Here is a 17769-nt window from a genome sequence, read left to right as displayed (position 1 = left end):
CTACAACATTTATAATCAACATCAAAATAAAGGCAAAATAAATCAACATAACCACTATATTCCTAAAGCTATACCTATGAAGTTTGTATTCATTAAGTAAAAGCTTTCTTAAAAACTATAAAAAAAAAATAAATGAATATAATACAGGATTAGCATTATAGTTAATTTCATATGTCAACCCAGCAATGTTAGGTACTCAATTGCCTAAACACTAGTCAGTCTGCAAGTTGCTGTGTATTTTGTAGATATGCTTTGTAACTGCAATGAGAGAATTTTAAGTAAAGATTACCCTAGATAATGAGAGAGGCCTGTAGCCAATCAGTTGAGACTTTAGAGCAAAAACTGAAAAACAAGTTTTCTTGTTAAGATTTTATTTATTTATTTGGAAGTAAGAGCTACAGAGAGAGAATCCGCTGGTTCACTTCCCAGATGGCCACAATGGTCAAGGCTGCACCAGAATGAAGCCAGGTGCTTCATCTGGGTCTCCTATGTAGGTGCAGGGGCTTTACCCACTATGCCACAATGCTGGCCCCTCTGAAAAACAAATTTTGTCTCAAAATTTTAATAAAGAAATTCTGTCAGTTTCTTGCCTGTCCTACAACATTTCAACATGTCAGTCTCCACAATTATGGACTTGGTAACATGAAACTGACCTTCAGTTCCCATTCTTTTCTACTCTAGTGCTCCCGCATTTTTGCCAAGAAATACTTCAACACATTATTTATAATCAACAGTTACGAAAGCACTTATAAGTTCAAACTGGCCACTTACACTAAATTTTAGTTCCCCATCTGTGCGCCATACTCTAAGATGGCACAATAAACTCAAAAGAATATTTAAGATTATTGCGAGAAGCAATGTGATATCTGTCAGATACTTCAAGATCTTCTTTGCCCAAGGAACTTCCCAGTTTGAACATTAAAGGTCATCCAATGACTTCATCTTGAAAAATACAAACCAAAAATTAAGGTAGAGGAGAACTAACATAAAGGTATCTAATCTGATTTCCAGGACTGAGGATTAGAGCAGTGCAACAGACATGTACATTCCACCTTTCAATAACTGAAATTAAATTTAAGAATGAAATAGGCCGGCGCCGCGGCTCACTAGGCTAATCCTCCGCCTAGCGGCACCGGCACACCTATTATCCTATGGTGTCTTGGCTTCTGGCTTTGTCCTGGCCCAGCTCTGGCTGTTGCAGTCATTTGGAGAGTGAACTACAGAACAGAAGATCCCCCTCTCTCTCTTTCAAGTAAATAAATAAATCTTTAAAACAAATTTGTTTGCTGAACTTTTCTTCAACATTTTCTCATCACAGCTAAAATTGATAAGCTAATGATATTCTCTCCTATCCAATAAACAAGGCTGGGATCCTTAGTAGCTTAACTTTAGAAAAACTGCACACACATTCTAAAATGTATACTTTCTCTGAATTTCCATGAATTACATATTTGTTTCAGTCATAAATCAAAAGATTTCACAAATTGTCTCCCTTACAGAAATATCAAGTACACTCTACCTTGTATATCTTACAAATCTTAACAGATCAACAAATGAAAACATAAAAATCTTATTTGAATATCATATAAACAGTCTCAAGATACCTAATCATTTAAGAATCTACTCAAAACTTATCCTGGTCATTGATTTCAGCTACAGTATTTTTAGTAAACATTTGCTGAAAAGGTTATTTTCCACAATAATTAGGAAAATCTCTCAATTCATGGCATTAAAACAAGTTCATTAAAAAATGAAACAAAAACAGCACAAGATTATAAATATTCCTATTTCAGATTATGTGTCAGAAATGAGAAATAGCAACCATAAATTAAAATTCTATTCTATGGCTATGCAAAATAAAATTGCCTATTTTGAGTGAGAATAAGCTGTGCAAGTTTCATTTGCTTTTTACATATTCCCTTTTCATTCTTCTACTCCAGGTTATGGGTACAACACAAATTATTAAAGACAAAAGGTAAAATTTTAAATATTACAAAAAGACTCTTAGAAGGATTTATTATTTCATCAAACTCTTTCTAATTTATATATGGATAAATACCTCCTTAAATTTAGGTGTACTAAATCAAATAAATGCAGAATAGAGCTACAGTGGAGTGCCAATTCTCCTATTCACTGGCCAAGATAATATTCAACAGCTTATTGTCCAATATTTTGCGTTTGGTGTGCAAGAGCAGAGTAAGAGGTACTGATCTGTTATAGTCATTTAGATAGCAGTGGTAGTAAAATAACACATTCTCTTGGCAAGGTTTTAGAGACACAGGTACTTCCATCCAAGGTTCGTGGGAGAACAGATTAACATCATCCCAACGGAGAACGGGCTGGCAACAGCCTTCACAACTACAGATTCCTTTAGCCTTTGACTCAGTCTGGCTTCTAGACTGATCCTACAGATGTAGATGTTTCTGCGTGAAATGAGAATGCACAAGATTATCCTTTGCAGTAGTACTGTTTGTATTTACAAAGACATGGACACAAATCAATGTCCACCAAGAGAAGACTATTGAAATATACTGTGGTATGTCCACATAATGGAATAAAGAGGCTGGATGTCTGGCCATCTGTTAAGATTCTGTTGAAGATATCTGAATCCCATATGACAGTACCTGGGGTCAGTAACTGGCTCTGGCTCCTGACTCCAGCATGAGGCAGTAGTTACGGTCCAAATAATTGGGTTCCTGCCACCCATGTGGGAGGCCTGGATTGAGTTCCTGGCTCCCAACTTTGCCACAGCCTGGTGCCAGCCATTAAGGGCATTTGGGGAATGAACCAATGGATAATCATTCTCTCTGTTTCTCTGCCTTTCAAATAAAGTTTAAAGTAAATTTAAAAAAAATTTAGGTATACTGACTCTTACCTCTTGATTAAATTTATGTGCCATCTCACTGAGCAGTGAAGAGAAGAAACTAGCATTTTGTAGTAGCACTCGACCCATAACTCCAAGATACGTGGACATCACCACAGGATACCTCTGAGCAATCAAAACACAGCACATGTTAAATTGTGTTAAGGTACAAGCATAAATTATTATAAACAATCACTGACACAGTAACAATCACCACGGTTATAAAATATTCTCCTTCAAATTGCTTCCTGTCAAAATGAACAGCCAATACTACCCGAGTTCTAATTAATTTACTAAATACATATAACACATGGAATATGGGTACTAAATATATGGACATGAATTATAGATGCATGATATATACGTATAATAAAGAGAAAGATTAATCAATGGCATTTTATATTACTTTAAATGTTCATAACCTATATAGTTATATGGATCTATTTAAGAGCTGAACATTATTCTGTAACAATATGAGGGGTCTTCAAAAGTTTGTAGATAATGTTTACTATGGAACAAAACTAAGTGTGGATTTCAATCCATTTGTCCATGAACACTTTAAAGTACCTTCATACTAGCACTATTCTTCTCCCTCCCAGTCAAAATAGTTAAGCACTGAAGTTAAGCCATTAACTATTCCTCCAGCTCAAATCACTCAAATCTCACATCCTACATGTGAGAAGAGATGAGATGTCAAAGGCAATCAACACTTTCCTGTGCAGAGTGCGTAATTCCCCTGAAAGCTGACCTTCACTTAATTTCCAAGTGATAAGGAAAGCTTTCTTTTTAAATCTTACAAAGAAGAAATGATCTGTTGAAGGAGAACAATTAAAATGAGACCTTGGAGTGCAATGCTACCTTAGTTAACAGAAATCTTACCTCTCCTTCTATAATACCCCTGAAAACACAGGGTAAAATTGGTTGAAACATTTGCGGGCCTAATACTGGATTCACTTTAAGAGCATTTTCCACAACCTAAAAACCAGAAAGACACATTGGTAATATTCAAACAGCAAGTCAGCTTCATGCAAATCACAGGTAAGAAAACAATGCACTATACTAAATATCAGACCCCAAGCTTGAGAATTTGCAGAGGCTTTAAAAAGCTAAGAACTGTACATTATCTTTTAATTCCATTTTTCCATGAACTTTTTGAAACCTCCATACATACATAATACACTAATTCAAGCAGTAGACACAGCTTAAAAAACATTTTTAAAAAACTGCAGTTTGAGGCCAGCGCCGTGGCTCAATAGGCGAATCCTCCACCTAGCGGCGCCGGCACACCGGGTTCTAGTCCCGACCAGGGCGCCAGATTCTGTCTCGGTTGCCCCTCTTCCAGGCCAGCTCTCTGCTATGGCCCGGGAGTGCAGTGGAGGATGGCCCAAGTGCTTGGGCCCTGCACCCCATGGGAGACCAGGAGAAGCACCTGGCTCCTGCCTTTGGATCAGCGCGTTGCGCCGGGCGCAGCGCGCCTGCTGCGGCAGCCATTGGAGGGTGAACCAATGGCAAAAGGAAAACCTTTCTCTCTGTCTCTCTCTCACTGTCCACTCTGCCTGTCAAAAACAAAACAAAAAAGAAAAGAAAAAAAAAAACTGCAGTTTGATATAAAGTAGGGTATTTAGACACAGCTATAATCCCATTGTAACAACTTAAAGCATCATGCTGTTAATGTAATTCTTGCCCTGTGCTTTAAACAACTGTTAGAGAATATTGAAATAGTAGAAACAGTAAAAGGCATTTAAGAACTATTTGCTTTTAATCATGAAAAGGGAAGTCAGTGGCAAATATCTCACCGATGAAAAATAAATATATATTTAAGTTCATCAATAAGCTGGAGGAGAAAGGGTATGTTGCGTATATACTGCATATTTATTTATCACTATATTTCAGTTACACACAGTATTTGTTGTATTGATACGTGTGAAAACTTGTAGTAGAAAAAAAAAATTTTTTTTTTTTCCATTTTATTTGAATGACAAAGAGCAAGAAAGAAAGGCAGAAAAATGTCCCATCTGCTCTGGTTCACTCCAGAAATGCCCACAACAGCCAGGGTTGAGCCAGGCCAAAGCTAAGAGGCTCGATCTCAATTCAGGTCTCCCACAGAGGTAGAGAAAGGACCCAAATACTTGAGCCATCAACTGCTGCCTCCCATGGTCTATACTAGCAGAAAGCTGAAACTGGAAGGCGAGGCAGCACTCAAGCCCAGGCACTCGGGTGCAGCATCTTAACGGCTGCACCGAATGCCCACCCCAGAAATTAGTTTTTTGTAAGTGAGGTGTTTCCTCTATAAGAAGGTGGATAATTATAAAATTCTTGCAGGGCTGAATTTTTGCTTACATGTTTATTTTATTTTATTTTATTTTTTACTTTTTAGAGAGAAAGGCTAAGAGAAAGAGGTCAAGAAGCAGCAATAAGGACCAACAAGGACATCTGTTCCATGCTTCTGCCCAAGGGCTTCAGAGGTGGGAAAGGACAGACACTACCTAAGAGGACTGTGGGCAAGGAACCAGGCCCAGGGTCGGGCCAAAAATCTCCAATGACTTCCAGATCTACCACTGGCATTCTGAGTGACAAAACTGTTTACTATATACAACTAATCCATGCACTGAAGGCCTATTAGCATTGCTGGTCCCTGCTCATTATGTGCCAACAAAGGGCAATGGCAATCAATCATTTCCAAGCATTTTGAAACATTTCCAAGGTATACAAACAACTCCCATAACTGACAACATTCTCAACTTTGAGCAAGAATTGAAGTAAATGTCCAAAAACAGTATTAAAAATATAAAAATGTTACTGTAGGCCAAGAACTATCAGGGATAAAAGATTCCACTTCTTGATTAAAAACAAGAGGATATAAAAATTTAAATGCCAACTCAATAAAATTTATTTTTCTTTTAAAAAAATTACATCTGGGAAGAGAGATAAACAAGGAAGATCTATAGATGAGGTAGGAGATGAAGATGTCACCATTGTTTATCTGTGAATGGGAGGAAGTAATGCAATTAGCTGACTGCTTAAAAACACATTTATCTGCATTCCTTCCTGAAACCCCACTAACATTACACTGAAGGGATCCGGGGGTTGGGGAGCATAATTTTAAGAGAAAAAGGAAATGAGAAATAAAGACTGGATGCAGGGAGAAGAAACTAAAGATGCTGACTCCCTAGTTAGAGCAAGCTGAATTCTAAGGAAGAAAGCGGAGATGCAGTCTGATTCACCTCATCTATCTGTTCACCACTTGTCTCTCTCCTAGAACTCAGGAGTATGCCACCCACATTAGAGACCAGGATTGAGTTCCTGACTCCTGGCTTCGGCCTGGCCCAGCCACAGGTGTTGAGGGCATTTGGGGAGTGAGTAAGTGGATGGAAGGTAATTTCTCCCACACTCTCTCTTTCTCTAAGCCTTTCCAACAGATAAAATCAATTTTTTAAAAAAGGTCAGGAATCATTAAGAGCAAAAAATCACAGAAAAATGAGATAATTTTTGAAAAATTAAGCAGAAAAATACCACTATCATACTTGTGGACCAAGCAGAGAAGATACTAAAAATTCAGAAGATAGTAATGATGAGATACAGAACAGCTGAACAGTGGGCTGTCAGTGATGAGTCTCACAATGCTCCCTGTTCTCACATCTGGTGCAACAGGAACAACTGTAATGCCAACAGTGAGTTTCCATTTTGACATACTGAATTTGAATAAGCCTGTGACAAATTTATATGAAATGCTAATACGTGTTCTCAAAATGAAAAATCTCAGATCCTAATAAACATATTTAACACAAATATACAAGATTTAAGTCATACTAGCATTACTAATAACAGTAATAGACTGAATGTAATTTAAATTTGATTTTATTTGCTCCAACATTATATTCCACTAGGGGTATAAATGTAAACTATTAAATAAAGTTACTTGAAATACTCTTCTCAGATGACTGTCACCAGTAGTATATTAGTTAAATTCTTCAGTCTTTTTCTTTAGGAACTGCTTTTGCTTTTTTAAACTTTTTATTTATTTGAAAGGCAGAGAGCCAGACAGAGATCTTCCATCTGCTGGTTCATTGCCCTAATGCTCACAACTGCCAGGACTGAGCCATGTTGAAGCCAGGAGCCAGAAACTTGACCCAGTCTCCCACATAGGTGGCAGGGATCCAAGGACCTGAGCTGTCTCCTGCTGCCTCCCAGGGAGCACACTACCAGGAAGTCGGAATCAGAAGCAAAGCCAGGGCCTGAATTCAAGCACTCTGCTAAAGGCTGTGGGCATCACAAGTGGAGTCTTAACCACTGCACCAAACACCAGCAACTATTTACTAAAATCATAAACCCAAATATGGCTCCAAGCTTTGAAGTGTAACACAAACACAGTAGGTCCTCAAAGATCTAGTGTCCACTCTCTCCTACCACTAGACAACCACTCATCATTTGCTTCCTTCTCCCATTGCTTTCTTTGTTCCATTCTTTAAACTAAAAACATAGACTCTATTCTTTAGTTAATCCTTGAATCCCCCTAAAGCTGTATGTAGAGTATTACAATGTATGGCAGAATAGGTTGTGGTACTTCCAAATACCTTTTACTAATTACTTTTTCCAGCATTTCCTATCACAAATAGAACTTCTGCACTTTAGTTTTAATCCATCTGCTTTCTGAATACACCTGCAACACAATGTTTTTAAAATTCTTCCAGAAAAGGCAGATTTCTCTGCACTTAGGAATCCATTTTCTCAATTTAGGTTTCTACTGCATATAGTAGTTAAAAGCTTGAATCCTAGTCAGAATATGCCTCTGATTATGTCATCACTCCAAAATGTACTAGCTATGTAATCTCAGAAAAATGATTTACCTCTCTGTGGTTTAATTTTTTCCACACAAAAATGGGGAGAACATTACTGATATCATGTTTATGTGAGAATTAAATAATCACAATGTTTCTACTTATAAATGTGTAACATAGGAAACGACAGTATAAACTCATTTTTAAAAAGATTTATTTATTTGAAAGACATTATGACACAGAGAGACAGATCTTCCATCCCTAAATGCCTACAACAGCTAGGATGGGGCCAGGCTGAAGCAAGGAGCCAGGAACTCCATCCAGGTCTCCCACTTAGTGACAGGAACTCAATAACTGAATCATCATCCCCTGCTTCCCAGGCACATTACCAGGAAGCTAAAAAATCACGAAGTGCAGTAGCCAGGACTCAATATGGGACACAGGCGTCCCAGGTAGCAGCTTAACAAATGAATGACAACACCAGCCCCTAACTATATTCTAAAAATCTATAGTTTAGAATACAGTTGTTATAAAACAAATTATGGGGCCAGCACTGTGGTGCAGTGGGTTAATGCCCTGGCCTGAAGTGCTGGCATCCCATATGAGCGCTGGTTCTAGTCCCGACTGCTCCTCTTCTGATCCAGCTCTCTGCTATGGCCTGGGAGGGCAGTAGAAGATGGCCCAGGTCCTTGGGCCCCTGCACCCACGTGGGAGACCCAGAGGAAGCTCCTGGCTCCTGGCTTCAGATTGGCACAGCTACAGCCACTGCGGACATCTGGGGAGTGAACTATCGGAGGGAGGACCTCTCTCTCTCTGCCTTTCTTCTCTCTGTGTAGCTCTGACTTTCAAAGAAATAAATAAATCTTTAAAACAAATTATATCTTAAAAGTATTCCTGGCATCTTAAGCTTTGTCACATTGAATAAAAAAAACTTGGCTTAATAATGTCTGATATGACCATGACAGAAATGAGAATTTCAAAACTCAAAATAATATATGTGTGTCAATAAATTTAAAATTAGATATGTTAATTTAAATTGGAGTATTTTTAAAATATAATTGTATCTATCTAGATAACTTGTTCCAAGTCACAGGATACATTAAAGTCTTTTTTTGCTCTAATCCATTTGCTTCTAAAGCAGCCATAGTGGTCCCTCTTATCAAAGTTTCATAACAATGTAATTTTCTACCTCAAAGAACAAAGAATTCCTTGCAAATACTGTCAGGAATTAGCATAACAGTGATACTGAGTCAAAAAAATATTAAAAATGTTACATAGCATACTATATTAAGAAATAGTATCTGAGAGATGTTAAAAATTGAAATAATAAGCTACAATAAAAACTATTATTATAGCCATACTCAAACTCTGAGAACAGGAAATGCCAAAAATTATGAGAGTTATCCTAGCCTTCAAATACAGGCATAAAAAAAAGTACCACTGTCCTAAAATATTCTGTTACATTAAAATATAAACAATTTATTCATGGTAACAATTATATTCCATTTATTATATAATAAAATCTACCTTCTGAGATTTCAAATGAAATATGCAGGCTTAGCTATAGAAATATTCACAAAAAGTACTGTTTTAAACACATATATTTCCTGAAAAGATAGGTGGCAGGCCTATTAAATGTAGCTCTGTACAGTGATCTGCCCTCAAGGAGACCCAACAGGCCAGTCCACTACAGTGGCTTTCAATGTGGTAAGCCTGGGCTTCAGCAGAAGTCAGCTTGTGAAGAGCCCTGGCAGCTCTGCCAAGAGTTGGATCCCTAGAAATGGAGCTGCCCTGGAGTCAAAGGACGCCCAGGTCAGAGCCACAGATCTTGCTGGCTCTAAGCTGTAAAGCCCTTCACTTGGCCCAGCTTCCAAAATGACCACTGCTGTGGAGGCGCAGCCAAGTAGGGTCAGTAACATTGCATGCAGAACTGTAAATTTCCTGTTAGAGATGCCACCTGCCTTTACCTGGCCAGCTCTCCTCCCAGGCCAGCTAAGTAATGGAAGTCAACAGGGTGCCTTTCCAAGGAGGTTCACATCTCCCTTACGATGTACCCCACCTACCAGATTATTATCAAGCCCCTTCTTTCAGTTTATTTGCCTCTCAATCAGAGAATTTATTTGTGGCTTAGATAGCACCTTTCTTAGGTCCTCTAATAATGACCCTGTCTTTTGTTCTAGACCCTGTCTAGCCTACTTGGGCCTTATTCCTTTGTAATCATAGCCTCTACTCTAACAGCAATGGCTCTACTCCCAACCTGTGTGTATTGATGGTCTTCTCCCCCACTTAATGTTGTATGATTTCAGAATTTCTCCATAGACAAACACCTCTACCCGCAAAAGTTGAGTGGCTTTTCTCCCAGTCTTGGCTGGGATCAGGTTTAAACCATATTCATCAAACTGTCCTCACAAGGGTCCAGAGACACCCCCCCCGCCATTTCCTCTCCTCTCATTACCTGGTTAATGTCACTCTTAGGATCATTGGTTGCTATTCTCACCCTGACTACAGTATCTGTTTAAGTGTTTACAGGAGTTGATAATGGAATGAACCAAGGCCCTCAGCAAAGTGAGGTCAACCAATGCTGCTACAGGGATATACTCGGCTCCCCACCCAGGAGACAGTGGCTTGAGACATCGTTCCATGCCAGCGAAGAGCACCTTGCTGCCCATGTCAGCAGGAAGTAGCTCTAAAGACAGATCATTATCCCTCTCCCCTCCTGGACTTTTGGGACTAATGTAATCCCATACATCTCCTGCTTTATAAAAACCAAAAGGGGGGTGTGGCGCCGGCATACCAGGTTCTAGTCCCAGTCGGGGCGCCGGATTCTGTCCCGGTCCCTCCTCTTCCTGTCCAGCTCTCTGCTATGGCCCGGGAGGGCAGTGGAGGATGGCCCAAGTACTTGGCCCCTGCACCCCAGGGGAGACCAGGAGAGGCACCTGGCTCCTGGCTTCGGATCAGCGCAACGCGTCGGCCACAGCGCGCCGGCCGCGGCAGCCATTGGAGGGTGAACCAACAGCAAAAAGAGACCTTTCTGTCTCTCTCTCTCTCACTGTCCACTCTGCCTGTCCAAAAAAAAGGGGGGGGGGGAATGTTAGGAAAATGAGGCAGTCTTATCTATGGCACGATCTACACCTTGACACCATCCAGGCTCTAGCCCCCCGCAGCCATTGCTGGAAGCCAGGTGGCCACATGGCCCACAAACCGGTGTCAGCTTCACCCACATCCTAGTGGGATTTGCTGCTCCTACTTCCCTGCCGGCCCCCCAGCAAAGTTTTAAAAGCGCCTAGTCCTGAACACGTGGCGCGCGCTCTCTCTCTCTCTTCCTCTCCTGACCTCCATCTCTGTCTCTCTCTCTCTTACACTCTCCTTCTCCCTCTATTTCTTCTTTGCCCCTTCACTGCAGTCTGTCGGGTTTCCCCAATAAACTCTTTTCCTTAAAAAAATTTTTTTAAAGAAACATATATTTCCAATTTTTATCTCAAGTATTCATTTATATCCTAGTAAAAGTCTACATGGGCATATTATAGAGAAATTGGCTTAATTTGTAACTTGGATTAAATGTTACAAATGTTTTACTATATATTTGCATCATAAATGTTTTTTTGCTGCTCCATTCAATAAAAAAGTGGTATATCTAAGACAGATAAAATGAAATTAATGTGCAATTTTTTTCATAATATGCATTTTAATGCTACAGATTTTCCATAAACTTTTTGAGACAACCTCACATAAGCTCAAATGATCCTCATGTCAACACTAGAAAGCAGGTAAAGCTATCATCTCCATTGTACAGAAAGAAAGTGAGCAACACTCCCATATTCCACAGCTGTGAAATAACAGAGCCAACACACTAACGCCTGGCAGTCTCCCTTTCGTTCACACTCTTACCTGCTATGCTACAGTCCTTCTAATTGTCTTGTGACACTAGTTGAAAACAAGTAGTAAGAAGGAACTAAGTATTCTCCTTAACACATACTAAAAACTTGGCTCATTTTCAACAGAAGTTTACAATAACCATCCCAAATAGTTCCAAATAAATTCTCTTTCAGGGGCCAGCACTGTGGCATAGCAGGTAAAGCTGTCACCTGCAGTGCCGTCTTCCCTTATGAGTCCCCACTGCTCTACTTTTGATCCAGCTCCCTGATAATGTGGCCTGGGAAAGCAGCAGAAGATGGCCGAAGTCCTGGGGCCCCTGCATCCTGGCTTTGGATCAGCCCAGCTACAGCCATTGCTGCCATTTAGGGAGTGAGCCAGAAGATGGAAGACTCTCTTTCTCTCTGCCTCTCTGTAAATCAATCTTTCAAAAAAATTCTGTCAACAATTATTTCACTAATAATACTATAGAACAAGCCACACACATAAAAGCAGCTTTCAGTGCAAATTTGACCAGGGAGACATTAAATATGGGAAATAGCCTCTGTTCTTCAACACTCAGAAGACATGGATTATAACTAAACAGCATTTTAGTTACTGCATAGTTACACATTATTAGAAGTCATTTAGTGTAACTTCTTCTATAACAGATGATGGACCTGAAGCCCAGCATATGCTCAAGAACTGTGTAAGAGGAAGGACATTTGGCATCACAGTTGGGTTGTACCTTGGGATGCCCTCAATCAAACTGCCCAAGTGTCTCCATTCAAATGTCGCCACCATTCCGATTCCAGCTTTACACTAATGTACATCCTAGAAGGCACAAGGTGATAGCTCAAGTACCTGAATCCCTGCACCCACATGGGTGGTTTTAGCCCAGACCAGCCTGTTATGGACATCTGGGTAATGAACAAGCGGATGGAGATCTCTTTCTTGGTCTCAACTGCCTTTCAAATACATTAAAAAAATGTATTTAAAAAAAAAAAAAACAGTGCAAATAGGAGAATTGGGTATACACATCAAGGTATAAGTCAAGGAGAAAATTCCAAGTGGACAATTAGTGTGCTTGTAATGGCATTGGCACTGGATGTACAATCTATAACAAAAAAATTATGATTTCTGGAACGTTTGCCTAGCTATTGAGACACCTGTCTTCCACATCAACTACAGATCCAGGAAGATAACTTGATGGCTGCAGTAATTAAGCTCCTGCCACACATGGGAAAGACACAGACTGCATTCCTGGTTCTTGACCCAGCCCAGCTCTGGACACGGGGGGCACCTAGGGTGTGAACAGCAGACAGGAGTTCTACCATCATGTCGCTCTTGTCTAAAATAAATAATTTTTAAAAAATTAATGATTCTTTGCCTGTATAGACACTTAATATGTAAATCTTCACAGAAAACAGGGCATAAATTTATTGAACCTCAGATAATGGAAACATTTACAGTCTAGTAGAAGAGATTTTAAAAACACACACACACGGAAAAATCCAGAGTATATCGAAATGACAGCAATATCCTCTCGTTTCGATCACTCACACACTGCCAATCACTTTTTCCTGGAATAGTCAGAATTATGTCCAAAGTGTCAATTCCTTGTTATCTTCTCCACCTCCAAAGAACAAAGCAAAAGATAAAGCTGACATTGTGTAAGACAGATGAAACTCCTCAACAGAATTATACACTGCCCATTGCCACGATGTCAGTTTGGTAAAGGTGTAAATACAATTTTTTTTAATCACAAAAGCATTTTAGTAAAGAATGCAACTATTGTTACTTGTAAGCTCTGAAGCTGGGAGAAAACTTAGAAATTAACAGGGGTGGATCCTGACAGACAAGTGGCAGTAGACAGGGCTCAAGTACCCAGGGTCTCAATATGCCTCACGCACAGATTCCTGTTTTCACCCCTGCACAGCCCACGTGCTTCTTTGGTAACAGTGGCTTACTTATACTCTCACCCTTTAGCAAAGCCCTTGCTCTAAAAGAGAAACTAAGGAACCTATGAAATGAAAGCCAGAGTTCTGTTATATTCTTACTCGATTTACTGGCTTTCTGGTTCAGTACATTATTTTGGTTTTAAATTTCTATTGTGATTCAAATTTGTATCAAATGACACCTTCTGGAAATACCTCTTCTCTACTGTTTCCCTTTATTCTTTACATACACAAAGGCATTTTAAACACTTATTTAAGTTTTATTTATTCATTTGAAAGTGACAGAGGGGGAACAGAGAGAGGGAGAGAGAGAGAGAGAGAGAGAGACCCTTTCATCTGCTGCTTCATTCCCCAAATGTCCACAACAGCCAAGGACAGGACTAGGCTGAAATCAAAAGCTCATCTGGGCCTCCCACAAGGGTGTCAGGGACTCCAGTAACTGAGCCCTCATCTGCTACCTCCCAGGATGTATTAGCAGGAAGCTGGACTCAAAGAGGAAGAGCCAGGACTTGAACTGGCACTCCAAAATGGGTGCAGGTGTCCCAAGTGGCAGCTTAATCTGCTGTGCAACTCCCTCCCCTCATTTTTATTTGTTTTAAAAATATTTATTTATGTTAAAGGCAGAGTGACAGAGGAGAGTCAGCCACAGAAAGAGAGCAAGAGAGCAAGAGAGCCAGAGAGCCAGAGAGCATGAACAAGAGATCTTCCATCCGCTAGTTCACTTACCAAATGGCCACAAAAGTCAGAACGGGGCCAGGCTATAAAGGCAGGAACCAGGAACTCCATCAGAGTCACCCACGGGGGTGGCAGAAACTCAAGTACTTGGGCCATCACCCACTGCTTCCCCACGCGCATTAGCAGGCAGCTTAGTCAGAGGCAGAGCACCCAGGACTTGAACAGTGGCACAAGCAGTGGTTAAACCCACTGCACCACAGCACTGGCCCTACTTTTACTCGATTCTCTAAGATTTATTTACTTATTTGAAAAGTAAAGTGACAGAGAGAGAGGGAGAGAGGGGCAGAGAGAGATCTTATCTTTTTACTTTTTAATAAAGTCCTTATTATGGTTGAAAAAGATAATGAAGTTCTAACTCTGGAATGTGATCTTCTTATTTGGAAGTAGGATCTTTGGCAGCTACAATCAACTTAAGACAAAGATAGCAGGCTGGCGCAGTGGCTCACTTGGTTAATCCTCTGCCTGCGGCGCTGACATCCCATATGGGCGCCAGTTCTAGTCCCAGTTGTTCCTCTTCCAGTCCAGCTCTCTGCTGTGGCCCGGGAAGGCAGTGGAGGATGGCCCAAATGCTTGGGCCCTGCACCCGCATGGGAGACCAGGAGGAAGCACCTGGCTCCTGGCTTCGGATCGGTGAAGCGCGCAGGCCGTAGCAGCCATTTGAGGGGGTGAACCAACAGGAAAAAGGAAGACCTTTCTCTCTGTCTGTCTCTTTCACTGTCTATAACTCTGTCAAATAAAAAAAAAAAAAATAAGACAAAGATATCACGGTGGGTGTTTACTCCATTAGAAGAAAATCACAGCCACAGAGACACAAAGAGAACATAATGTGACAGTGGAGACAGTGACTGGAGTTATGTATCTGCAAGCCAGGACAGTGAAGAGCTGCCTGCCATCATCAGAATCCAAGAGAAAGCCTGGGAATCGATTTTCCTCTAGCGCATTCAGGGAGCATGGCCTTGCCAACATTCTGATTTTGCATAATGCAAATGCATTTCTGTTTTTTAAGCCACCAAGGATGTAGTATTTTGTTAATGCACCTCAGAGAAACTAATATCGTGCTTAACAATCTCAAACACCTTCCTTTTCTCATCAATGTATAATCTCTCTCTCCAGTAATCTCAAATGTTTAAAATAACATCACCATCCCCACTGTCAACAGATAAGCCTAACAGTATTTTCTGTGTTCTTAAGAGTTGTTCAAGTCTCTGCAATATTTCACACTTTATTAGCCTGATTCTCTTTACTAGGATTATCAAACGAAAACTCTATACTTTATCTAGCAACCCTAACATCTAGTCAACTTTTAAGATCCACCTCATATCTCACTTCCTTTTTCCAAAAAAATAACAAATTTTCTTCCAAATGCTGGGTTAGATGTCCACTTCTGCACTGCCAGAGCAACGTAAGGAGAGTTGGCAGTGGCTCCCATTGAAAATTGGCTCATGAAAATCATCTGTGGAACATTTTAAGAGAAGAGCAATTTGAAAAAGTTAACCAGAGAGTTTTGAGATGCTATTAATCCCCTGCCACTGTTTATGCCACATTAAAAAGGTTGTTTACACACTTCCTCCTTTCAACAGACTGGAGCAGAGCTTGGTTTTCCCATCACCTGTACCCAGAAGAAGAAAGCACTGAATACCAATACTAGGGGATGGCAAACGATGCCCATGGACCAAATCTGACTCACTGCATTGTTTTACAAGTGAAGTATTAATAAACACAGCCACACTCATTCATTTACAGATCATCTGTGATGGCATTCATACTGTATCAGCAGATTTAAAGGGTTGAAACAAACATGGTATGCCCCAGGGTCCAAAATATTTACTGTCTGGTCCTTTACAGAACAGGTTTGCTGACCCTGACCCATAGGAGGGATGACTGAATAATCAGCAAATGTTACTTAATGCAACCAATATAAAAGTCAAATTAACCATGCGTTATTTACATGGCTATCTAGAGCTGTGTGTGTGTGTGTGTGTGTGTGTAATGTCTGTGAAGAACAAAACACTAAATGTTATACAAATAAGTTCAGACTGAAGATTATGCTTTATTAGGTGCATAACGGCTATCACAGTGCTTAATACGAAGTAAGGTTGTATACCATCTGCACAAACTTTTACTCACTTAATCTTCAAATTATATTTGGAACTGCTGCTACAAATATTAACCATTACTTAAATACATTTCTTCTGATGTACCTCTTGGGGCAATTACTTTTTCACTTCACTGACAGAAAGACAATTTTTATGATCTCAGACAATGCCAGAGGTTTCAAACCATAAATGCTACTTTTTTATGGTAACACTTTCCCTGACCAGAATTTAGCTGTCATACCTGACACAGAATGCAGTTGAGAAATTAGAAACAACAACAATAAAAATGAGTATTTTAGGGAATACTTATTCTATGTTATGGAAGAAATGTGACCCAATTCTAGAAGAGCAAACTAATGCCAATAAAGATCTTTAAATTAAATTATGGATGGGGAGCGTTACAACTTCTTTCAAACTCCATACTTAAACCATGTACATGTACATATTTACATACATAAATAAGATATAGTTTAATAAATGAGAATATAAATGCATGCTTATATGTAAATCCATAGCATTAATTACTTAAAATTTTCTTTCTTAGGAAAAGTTAGGGACAAAAGATCATACCTAATACAAATACAGTTTACTGACACATTGATTTTATAGGAATATAAGGATATACATATCTTTAACAAATATTAGTCATTATAAATAAATATATAAAGGCAATAAATAACTTAGAGTCTATCGATTCTTAATTACACACACCCCAACAAACTTCAAATCTAACGTTAATAGCCAACTCAAAATAAATTGTTTTACCCAAAAACAGGCTAACAATTTGAAGGACTGAGAAGTATCAGATGTCACCAAACTTTATACAATTTATTTTAAAAGTTTTTAAATCCTTGTACACAAAGTGAGGTCTCAAGATAGGCAAATATCCCAATCAGCTTAGATCATGTTAGAAACTGGAACTGCATTTTAAAACATGTCAAAGTAATCTGTCACATATTAACTGAATTACTACCAAAAGAAAAAAATCCTGTCTAGGATTATATCAACTCTTCTTACTGCCAAACATCCACACACCAATCAAAGTTCAATTGCACAAAATAAAATCCTCATATTCATTTAACAAGTTGACCATACCTTGAGCACTTGAACTTGACCTTCTGTAGTAATTTCCTTTAACAAGTCACAAAAGGACTGGCACAGACCTACTGCATATGTCTGAAATTCAATAAAAGTTAAAATATCCATAAGAATATATCGGCAATATGAAAAAGGCAAATAATTCAGTATTTTTTTTTAGTGAGAGGAAGCATTTATTTCAAGAAGCCAGCATCTTGGGGAAACAGAGATCTCTTGATCCACAATGTGCTCTTTTTGTTCAACAAGCCAACAAAAAGAATTTTCAAAGGACAAGGGTAGCTTCACAAAAACGCTTTTTCTTGAGGAAAGTTAGGTATAAAATATTATTCCTAATAAAAAATATAGTTTATTCATACTGATTTTAGGAATATAAGGATATATTAACTGCA

The 17769-nt window shown here is 39.3% G+C and overlaps 1 protein-coding gene across 3 annotated transcripts in view; it reads right to left on the bottom strand.

Moving 5' to 3' along the window:
- The window catches only part of IPO11 (importin 11), a 217450-nt gene that overhangs the window by 67418 nt on the left and 132263 nt on the right, over positions 1–17769 (bottom strand). For all 3 annotated transcript variants that reach the window (XM_051853725.2, XM_070056753.1, XM_051853724.2), the window contains 3 exons: positions 17378–17458; positions 3743–3838; positions 2876–2989 (listed from right to left, as the gene is read on the bottom strand). In XM_051853725.2, coding sequence (XP_051709685.1) covers positions 2876–2989; positions 3743–3838; positions 17378–17458 — 291 coding nt within the window. The remainder of the gene's footprint in view (positions 1–2875; positions 2990–3742; positions 3839–17377; positions 17459–17769) is intronic.

Source organism: Oryctolagus cuniculus, chromosome 14 (assembly GCF_964237555.1).
Source record: "Oryctolagus cuniculus chromosome 14, mOryCun1.1, whole genome shotgun sequence".
In the NCBI taxonomy this organism is placed as follows: domain Eukaryota; kingdom Metazoa; phylum Chordata; class Mammalia; order Lagomorpha; family Leporidae; genus Oryctolagus; species Oryctolagus cuniculus.
The sequence above is the reverse complement of the archived record's forward strand: the minus strand, read 5'-3'. Positions and strand labels throughout refer to the sequence as shown.